The sequence below is a fragment of the Panicum virgatum genome, chromosome 9N (assembly GCF_016808335.1).
Source record: "Panicum virgatum strain AP13 chromosome 9N, P.virgatum_v5, whole genome shotgun sequence".
Lineage (NCBI taxonomy): Eukaryota > Viridiplantae > Streptophyta > Magnoliopsida > Poales > Poaceae > Panicum > Panicum virgatum.
The window spans coordinates 7,356,011-7,366,784 of NC_053153.1; the positions used below are offsets into that span (position 1 = coordinate 7,356,011).

The window sequence follows — 10,774 nt, forward strand, 5'->3', positions numbered from 1 at the left end:
TACTCAGCGCGCTGACGCGACTCGTCACCAAAACAAGACAAGAAGGAGCGCGCGCCTCGGAGTACTTTTTCCGCAGGCACACTGCCCCGACCGATGAGTTGTCGCGTCCGCCAGGCCAGCACCCGGATGCGCCTGGCGGGAGCGCAACGCTGATCGATCACATCAAGGGGTAAAATTGCCGAAATACCCTCTGGCCGAATCCCTTGACTCGACCAAAGGCTCGGGGGCTACTGACAGGTATCATGATTAGGGGCACCCTAATCAGGGGACTAAAATCGCCCTAAAAACACAAACATATGCTGGGCAACCGGGCCCACGAAGGCCTACAACCTCCTTCCAATCTGGAAGAAAGGAAAGGACTCAAAGAAGCCCAACACGTGGCCCACATATGCAGTGCGGCCCATCCGCACCCCCTCGGACCCGCGAGGTGATCTCCGCCTCGCTCGAGGGCTCCCCGCCGAAGCCCTCGACCGCGCCCCGCGCCTCCGCCTCGCTCGAGGGTAGCGAGCCTACCCTCGGAGGGGCGAATCGTCTCTGCCTCGCTCGAGGCCACCCCTCGACGGAAAGGACAAACATCACTTCCGCTCACCCACCCGCCGTACGAAGGTATTAATGCCAACCACTCCTCCACAGTGCCCGGGTCAGACGGCGTCAGGCTGCCATTCCCCACAGTGGCTGGGACCGGAGTCTCGTCCGCCAAATCCGGTCACTGCTCCTCCATTTCGGACACTGTGATGACACTGTGGGAACTTGCGACGCAGTGCAAGACGTGCTCGGCACTGCTCCAGCTACTATACTGCCAACTCCCCATGCCTCCTTCATACTTTTCCTTCCGCGGAGCCCTCAAACGGCATGGGCACGACCCTCGGAAGCGGCTCCGGCCTCGACCAGGACAAGACCCTGGCCTGTAGGACCCTAGGAACGCCGTCTCGCCACGCCTGGAGGACGGTACTCCCCACAGCAACGACCATGCCGCCCGCTGGAGCCGCCAGGACGCCGGCGCAATCTCCGCAAGACCAAGGATGTGTGTCCCGAGCAGGGTGGCGTTGGCGGTTCATGCTGGCAGCAGCACAGTCGCTGGAGTTCGCAGGGTGGCGGGCTATAAGGATGGGTGGCGGGCTATAAGGATTGCGAAGGGGAGGCCGGCGAGGTCGTGCTGCGGGAATCCGGGGCCGTGACGGTGGTAGCGAATCCGGCGGCAGCTACTCGTCGAGCGGCGGAGGCGTGCGTCTGCACCCGTCGTGGCTGCTCATCAGTGCGGCCGTGCGGGCATGGCCGGCTCCTCCGATGTGGGATACAGCTGGCGGCGATGTGCAACTTGAAATGCGCAGGCAACGTGAGGGAGCGGGCAGAGAAGAAGCTGCGGCCCGTGAAGGTTCGCGATTGGTCGATCACGATTAATCGGGTGGGAGATCCAAACCGACCCGTATTGAATGGACAAGATCACATGAGTGCTCGATCCAACGACTGGCAGGTTAATGGGCGATGTGGCCCTATCGGGTGCCCGCTGTTTGGTCTAGTATTTCGTATATAAAGTTGAGGAGATAAATTTTTTAAATTTAATTAGTTTATAATTAGATATTAATTACTAAATAACAACGTAAGTACTACAATATCTAAATTCAAAATTTTTTATGAACTCTAGGCGCCCTGGCATGTGCAAGTGGGAGTCGACGACCTTGCCGATGTCCTTGCGGTCCTCATCGCTTTCCAGCCCGTCCGAGATGGACGCCAGGTGGATGCCGGCCAGCGCCGCCGTGCCGCCAGCCGCCTGCAGCGCGCTGACGACCCGCGCGTGGTGCGCTTCGGTGTTGACGAACGTGACCTCGAAACCGTGGTCGACCAAGCGGTGGGAGAGCTCCATGAGCGGGGTGACGTGGCCCTGGGCCGGCAGCGGCAGCACGAGGATGTGGCCGTTGGCCAGGGCGCTCTCTCGCGCGGTTGCAGATCGAGGAGCAGTGTGGCGCCTGGCGGGGCCGCGGGGAGTAGTTGCACTTGCTTGTACGGGATGTCACTTCCATAATGGCTTGCACCTTCCTCGAGGACTAGCTTTATAGTAAAAATTAGTAGCGTGAAAAGTGTCCCTAGTAATCACGCATGACATTCAACGTCTGGAAACTACATAATAGCACTAATAACGTCGACTTATTTCTTTGTGCCATATACAGTATATAACTTACAACAATTTGTTGTCTTGGTAGCTTAAGAAACAACACCAAGCCACTAGGCCTTGAGCTAGAGAACCGAACGAAGTGATTCGGTCTAAGATGAAGTCATCCCGGCTGGTGTATGAATTCATATGGTAATTTGGTATTGTAGCTTTGAAGGAGGATGTGACACTCAATGCACGTGAATCACTCGACAAGGACATGAAGGGGAGAGGGAGCCTTCAATCAGGATGTTACCAACCATTTCGTGATCTTAGTATCTTACCCATCTTAATTTTTTTGCGATGAATCATCTTAATAAATCAGTCCTCATTGGTTTTTAATTTTGTTCGGTCGGGGAAGGCTTTCTTAATGTATGCTAGGTTTAAGATTTCTGACTCGATTTGGTATGAACGGGGGTGCCCGATCTTCCGTCAGGTGAAGGATAACTCGTTTTGGTCGGAATGCGACACACTGATCCGGCTTCAAGTCAGCAATTCGAACCCCGCAATCTTAGCACCACAACTCCTCTGGTTATCAACCGTAGTCACAATCCGGTTGACCTCGCCGAGAAGGCTAATCCCTGTGTAACGAACATGGCACCTTTTATGCCATTTTCGAGTGATTTTGGTGATCGAATGACAACACAACACTTGGACTAATATGTTTGTTAAGATGATCATTCTCAGGATTTTAGGATCAAGTGATGACAAAGAGAGAGAAGATAGGCGTAGCAAGGCCCGAAGGGCCGCCCCTACGGGGGTTCCGCTCTTCGGTCAGGAGCACCGGAAGAACCGACGCCATGGTACTTTGGTGCAGAAGGGAAACGAAGCCAAGTCAGCCTATAGGCACCGGTTGAACCGACGGTCCAAGAAAGGGCGTCTTTTGTTCCAGAGACGATGTCAAGTGCCCAGGAGAAGTTTCTTCAGCACCGGTTGAACCGACGGTGCATCGGAGTATTGCATCGGTGCAATGACGTCAGCGCCCAGGAGAAGATCCTTCAGCACCGGTTGAACCGATGAAGCATCGGTGCATAGCATCGGTTCAACCGGTGGTCACTGTGTCAGCAGTCAAAAGTTCAACGGCTACTTCGGTTTATGAGTGACCAGAATCGGTTTATGAGTGACCGGAAGAACCGACGTTACCCCTGCCAGAGGCATCGGTTCTTCCGGTGATACGCAGTTTTTCAGCTAACCGTTGGAGCAACGGCTACAAGACTTGGTGGCCTATATATACGCCTCACCCCGGCCATTTGAAGTTTGCTGGAGTCTCAAGACACCTCATACACATCCAAGAACATCTCCAAGCCATACAAGAGCTCATAGATCATATCCTTAGCTTATAGCACTAGCTTTGTAAAGTGTGAGTGCTAGATTAGCTCTTAGTGAGTGTGATTGCAAGGCCTTGAGCCGTTGTGCTGTGGTTCTCTAGTGAACCAAAACAAGAGCTTGGTGCGCCGGCACCTTGGAGCGTGAAGCTCGCCGGCAACGTCATCGACCCTCCGACTTGGTGTGGAGCGGCGACGACACTTTGTGCGGGGGACGTGGAGACCCCCATCCTTTGTGGAGAACCTCCTTAGTGGAACCCGGGGCCAAGGTGACCGTGATTGTGTTCACGGAAGAGACTTGGTGGCCGAGTAGCAATACTCTTAGTGAGTGCTACAACAACGTGGATGTAGGTGTGCCTTTGTGGCTAACCGAACCACGAGATAAACACCCGCGTCAAGAGTTTGCTATCTCCTATCCCTCTTTTTAAGCTTCCGCATTTCATACTAGCAATTTGTGTGCCCTTACTTTCATAGAATAGTTTCTTGATAGGAAAGGCTATAGGTTGCTAAACTCTTTTGGGATAGGGGTTTCACACTAGAACAACCTAGTTGCGCATCTAGATAGCATGTTTTAGTTTAAGCTTTGTGCAAACTAGTTGGAGCCATAGGTCTAAGTTTTTATTAGTGCCTAATTCACCCCCTCCCCCTCTTAGGCTAGAGCACCCGATCACTTTCACCCTGCTTGCGAAACGAAGAACACAAGCAAGAACTCGAAAGAAACGCAGCACTCAAATTGAAGTGACAACTGCAGATGAATGATTAAGCTCGAAAGTTGGGGTTCTACAAACCGAAAGATGGCGACTGTTCAAAGACAGATTGATCTAAAGCAAAACCTGAACCCTAATGAGGGCGGCGGCTACTGAGATATAGGGAATAGGGGCGTGGCTCCCCCCTGGACGCGCCCCTAATGGGCTCAACGAAGATACACGGTCCAAAAGCCAAATTACGATGTCGCAGCACCGGGACAGATTCTGGATGCCAACTTCCTCGGACAATTCCTGATGACTCAGAATGAGTTTGGGCCTGAAACCAACACCAATAGAAGCTCCATGAAATTAGCTTTCCACCCATATGTGGATTGTCGAATTCGGACTTCGGATGTGGCCTGGGCGTCCAATTTACGTCAGGCTGCTCCTGGACTCCGAGGTGGACTCGAAGTTAAATTGTATTGGGCCTCCATGTGGCTTGGCGGCCCTTGCTGTTCCTCCACGCCTCCATGCTCCTCTTCATGTGTTCCCTGGCCCTCTCCTTGGTTCCTAATCACATTGTAAAAATTAGGTAGCAAACCATTCTCACAATTATTAATAGAAACTCTTAGGAGCGAGCTCACCTCTAAATTTAATTGTCGCGCGCGAGCTCTTGTGATTGGACCTTGAATGGTTTGAATGTCCAGCGGAGGAATCTCTTGTATACCCATAGGAGTGATGTCCTCATCACGATTGGTCCATAGAAGTCTCTAACACTACCGGAAAATCTAAATTTGAAGTGTGTTTCATTATTTGCCGTGTGCTTTCTATCGGGTACACGGCTAAGAGCTACTTTGCCGTGTGCCACAACAAAAACACCCGGCTTAAAAAAACACACGGAAAATTCATACTTTGCAGTGTGCTTTTTTTGGCACACGGTAAAACCATGTTTTGCCATGTGTCAAAAATAAGCACGACAAAGTATGGATTTGCCGTATTTTTTTTTTGACACGGCAAAATAATAATTTTTTTTCTTTTTTGAACTCGAAACTTTTTCAACTCCCTACATATAACTTGTGGTACTTGATATTAAAATTTGGTACATTTTTTGTGTTTGTTTGCTATATTTAATTAAATAATTTCATTTCAAGCAATTTTTTTAATTAAGTCAAATTTGAATCGCAAGTGAATCAAAGTCTAGAATAAAATGAGTGGAAAATGGTATTCATGCTATTTAACCCAGTTTGAGACCATACCCATCAAATGAAAAGAAATTTTGAATATATCGTCCATGAAACACAACCACGAACGTGTGTCTGAATTATTTAAAAATTCTAAAAAAAGTAAATGAAGTCTGAAAATTAAGAGATTTGTCGTGATGTGATGGTATCACATGTGGATGCTGTCATAAAAAGTTGAGAAGATTTCGCACACTTTAGAATGATAATGTTTACAAAATTGAAGCACCTCACAAGAATATGTGTGATTGTATATGAGAGTTAGTGGATGTATTTTTTTAATACAAATTTTTTATATGATCTCCTATGAAAAAAAGTTTATACCAAAGTCATACAGCTCGATCAAATCTAAAACTTTATAGTTGTCAACTTTTGTATTTGAGATTGTTTAATATTTTAAAATTTTATTATAAGTTATCTAATTTGAAATCATAAATTTTAAAATATTCAAATGACCTTGGATGTAAATAAGTTCTGTACCAAAGTTTTACAATTCAACAAAATATAAATCTTTATAGTTGAAAATATTTTTATTTGAGATTGTTTAGTACTTCAAAAATACATTATAAGCAATCTGATTTCAAATTTTAAAATTTCAAATGGTCTCCGATGTAAATAAGTTATATACCAAAGTTGTATAGCTCATTGAGATCTAAAACTTTCTAGTTGAGCACTTTTTCATTTGAGCTCATTTATCTATCAAAAAATATAGTATAAAGCCGTCAAAGAAACACAATCCGACACGTCAGCAATCCAGGTCTTTGAAACCAAACAATCCAAGTCTTTGAAACCAAGCTTTCCTATTGGCTGAGGTCCTCCCCCGTGGATCCATCTCCCCAGGCGTCTTTATCTTCCTCTCTCTCTCACGCAGATAAGGGGGCACGCTAATTTACGGTTAACCGTAGGGACCCCTTCCCTACGGTCGATATTCCGACCGTTGTTTTTTTTTCATTTATAGAAACTTTTTTGTCGTTTTCTGATTACAAAAAATTAAAAAAAATACAAGAAAAATTTTGGAGACCAAAAAAAATTTCAAGCAAAAATAGGAGACCAGAAAAAAATTTCAAAAAAAAATTGGAGAGCAGAAAAAAATTTCAAGGAAAAATTAGGGGAGAGAGGAACCTTCAAAAAAAGTTTGAAAAAAAATTGTACGAAATAAATTTTAAAAAAATCAAGAGAAAATTTTCAAAGAGAAAAAATATTTACATAAAAAATAAAAAATCTCAGATAAAAAAATAAAAAAATAAAAAATCTTATAGAGGCGGCGGCGGATCCGCGCTTCCCCGTCGTCCTCCCCGCCGATGGGGGAGCGCGCAGCCCAGGGAGGCACACGGCTGCCGCACCCCGGGGAGGCGGATCCGGTGGCGGCGGCGTCGGTGGAGCGCGCGGCGGCGGCGGCGCGCGGATCCGCCGCCACCGCAAGCGGAGGAGGTCCCCCGCCTCTGCCATGCCACGCTGTCCCGTCGTCCTCCCCACGCGGCTGCCATGCCACGCTGTCCCGCCGCGGATCTGTGCCGGGGGCCGTGAATCCGGCGCTGGCGGCCGCGGATCCGGCACCGCGGGCCACTGCCGCTACCGCCGCGGATCCGGGGCCGCCGGAGGGAGGCGGAGGTGCGGCGGCTGAGGGGGATGGAGGCCGCGGCGGGGTGCGGCGCTGCCGGCAGAGATGAGGGTGCTGCGCGGAGCCACGGGTGCTGCGAAGGAGAAAATGAAAAAAAGGGGAAAGAGAAAGGAGAGGCAGGGAAGAGTGAGAGGCTGCGAGTTGTATCGACCGTGAGTTGGGAGTCATCCGGTCAACCGTGAATCCAGCATTGCGGCAGATAAGGCCACACGGTCTCCTTTTTCCTATCTGTACACGGTGCCCTCGCCGCACTCCAGCAGGTCGCGTGCAACAGCTTGCAGCTTCCTCCCCTGCCGGGCCCTGATCAGCTGCAGGCGGCCGCCGCGACGGTGGCGCCGGCGACGATGATTCTCCCGCCGATGGTGGACTGGTCGTCCCTGCTGCAGCAGGCCGGCCTGATGGTGGGCTCCCCACCAGTGCCGGGGTTGCACCAGCAGGCGGCGGCGGCCGTGCAGCAGTTGGACCAGAGCGGGGAGAACGACTGCAGCGAGGCCGCAGGGAGCAGCGGTGGCACTACTGGCAAGGAGAAGGCGAGGAGCAGCGGCGCCGGGAGGTTGTCGCACGCTCTCTCCTTCTCTGTTCGGGGCGGCGTCGCGGTCTCTGGAGCCGGCGGCGAGCGGCGTCGGGCGCAGCTGGCCGGCAGGAAGATGACGACCGAGGCGCAAGGCGGCGGGCTCGGATCCACTCCCCAGTGGCGGCGGTGGCCGCGCCTCCGGCCGTACGCAAAGGCCGGCGCTGGGTCTGTGTCCCACGCATAGTGGGCCCAGGCTTGCGTGGTGGGGCCAGTGTGGTGTGCCCCAGCAGCGGGGCACGGATTTTTTTTATATTTTTCAAAATTTTCACACGGCAAACGTGCTTCGCAGAGCCCTCTCACTCACTTTGTTTTGCCGTGGGTCAGAGGTGCACACGGCAAACTCACTCTTTGTCGTGTGTCCCATAAAAAATACACGGCAAAAGTTGTTTTTGTCGATGGCTTTGCCGTGTGGTCTTTGCCGTGTGTTACACACGATAAAATCTTTATCGTGAATAAAATAGGCTTTGTCGTGCGTAACAGTCACACGGTAAAATTCCTGTCTCCCGTAGTTTCATCTCATGCATCATACATCTGTCCTCTAGCTTCTACCTAGCTGTTCGGTGTTCATCTCATGCATGGAAAACAAAACAATCGGGTCGTACCGGCGTGGGTGCTGCTGAGATAAGAAAACCTATAAAATTGTTTTATTTCTTAAATACGTAGGAGAGTTGGCCATTTTTATATTAAGGCTAGGAGAACTAGCAGGTAGCCAGCGCAAATAGCATGGGTAGATAGTCTTTTGCCAACTTTTATGTTTGATGGATGTTTGATGGATTTTTATACATCTACACAACCAGCTTCCCGTGATTAGCCTAATAACATGAAGCTAGCCAGCATTGCGCACAAGCACATATTGTTGTGTAACGAACATGGCCCCATTTAGACCATTTCGAGTGATTTTGGTGATCGAGTGACAACATAATCAATGGGACTAACGAATTTTGCAAAAATATATTTGTAGGATTCTTTAGGTCCCTTGGATAGAGTCCAAATCATATCTGAGACGTCTAATGCACCGTCAAGACGTCCAATTCATCGTCGAGATGTCCAATTCACCAACAAGACGTCCAAACCACCGTCAAGATATCAAGTCGCAGTGAAAAAACAGGAAAAACACAGTGTGACTGGATAATCCGACAGCCCCATGGTCAGACTATCCGACCAATGAAGCCGGATGATCCGACGTAAGAAAAGCACCACCGGACTAATGGTCGGGTCATCCTTCAAAGCGCTTGTTTGGCAGGGTTCAAAATTTCCTTAAGGGTCGGATTATCCGACGCATGCAAAGGAATCCGTCGGAGCATGCCTCGGAGTATTCTGCAGAGAGCATGTTTGACGGATCAAGGCGTTCTCTTAAGGACCGGATAATCGGACGCACCGTCGGACAAAGGCATCGGAGTAATGATGTCATGATTGCAGGCACAGAAGAAGAAAATTCTTCAGGATCAGATGATCTGACACCCGTCGGAGTAACGCGTCGGACTATCTGACGGCCTCTACGTCAGCTGTCAGAAGCTCAACGGATACATCAGTGCTCAGAGAGAACGGATGATTCGACGCCCACGATCAGACTATCCGACGCCCTACGCAGAAAAAGGAGTAACGGCTCTAAACGGCTAGATCAACTTGGAGGGCTATATATATGAGTTACCCCGGTCATTTGAAGTTTGTTGGAGTTCAGAGAGACCAAAGATACATTGAAGAACACCTCCAAGCCAACCCAAGTACTTAGTAATCAAATCCTTAGGTTTAGCACATCCTTGTAAGTAAGAGTGTTAGGATAGCTCAAATTTGAGTGTGAGAGCAAGGTTGTGTGCCTTGTGTGCTGTGCTTGAGAGCTGCTCAAGCTTGTACTCCGTGTGTCGGCCATCCTTGGAGTCTTGGTGGCTCGCCGGCAACGTCATCGACCCTCCGCCTTGGTGTGGAGCGGCGACGACATCTTTATGTGGGGGACGTGGAGACCCCCACCCTTCTTGGTGAAGCTCCTTAGTGGAACCCGGGGCCAAGGTGACCGTGATTGTGTTCATGGAAGAGACTTGATAGCCGAGAAGCAATACTCTTTGTGAGTGCTTCAACAATATGGATGTAGGTGTGCCTTTGTGGCTAACCGAACCATGGGATAAATCCTCGTATCAAAGAGTTTGCTTCCTCTCATCCCTCTTTTAAGCTTCCGCATTTCATATTGCAATTTGTGTGTCTTTACTTTCATAGAGCAGTTTCTTGATAGGATTGGCTATAGGTTGCATAACTCTTTTGGGATGAGGGTTTTCACACTAGATGAACCGTAGTAGCACATCTAGATAGCATGATATAGTTTACGTTTTGTGCAAATAAGTTGGAGCTTGAGGTTAAGGTTTTTAGTTTGCCTAATTCACCACCTCCCCCTCTTGGGCTACGACCACACGATTCCTTTCATGTTGGTGCCATGAAATTTGTACCACGTTCAAGACCTTTTGCATTTGAATTGTAGGATAACCAGGCTGCGAGCACTATGCCAGAATACAACAAAGGAGACACCATATTAGGCGACACTGGAATTAACCGCGTCACCAAAAAACTTTAGTGACGCGTCCAAACCAGCCGCCTCACCTATATACCAACTACAGCCAAGGAAGCTCAAACTGCGTCACCTATATCGGGTAATCGGAGATGCGTGTGATAAACACGCGTCACCAAAACGGACCTCAACAATCGGTGACGCGTATTGGAAACCAGTGTCACCGATAATGCAGCATAATAGTGATGTAGTTTCATCCGTCCGCGTCACCAATGTGAGCTGTTTAGATTTATACGCATGCAGAGTAGAAACTATATGGACAACCTAGACCTGGGCCGCCACGGCCTTTCAGTCGGCCCAAAACAGGCACTCACGAAGATAAAAACCCGATAGCTAACCCTAGCCTCCCTGCGCTCCGCGCCGCCGCCTCTCTTCACGCTAGAGCCGCCCCATCTCCATGCCCTAGCGCCGCCAGTAAGAGAGAGGAATGGAAGGGAGCGCTGCCGCTGCCTAGCGCCGTTGCCCCATCCTCCTCTCCAAATCGCCGCCTCCTCCCAGCCTTCTCGAGATCCCCACGCTGCAGATCCATGGAGGGGAGGCCGCGGACGAGGTCAGAGCACCGGTCTGACCCTGAACCCCTCGCCTTGCTCCCCAACTGTAGGCGCCGCCGACACTCCCCAGCCT

At 49.9% G+C, this 10,774-nt stretch overlaps 1 protein-coding gene across 1 annotated transcript; it reads right to left on the reverse strand.

Annotated features, from left to right (window-relative positions):
• Window positions 1-1,588: 1,588 nt before the first annotated feature.
• LOC120688660 (UDP-glycosyltransferase 83A1-like) lies at window positions 1,589-2,437 on the reverse strand. The gene is made up of 2 exons (XM_039971057.1): window positions 2,434-2,437; window positions 1,589-1,998 (listed from the first exon to the last, which is right to left on the reverse strand). Exons 1-2 carry the CDS (start codon window positions 2,435-2,437, stop codon window positions 1,589-1,591), a joined length of 414 nt encoding a protein of 137 aa, XP_039826991.1.
• Between the last annotated feature and the right edge of the window lie 8,337 nt (window positions 2,438-10,774).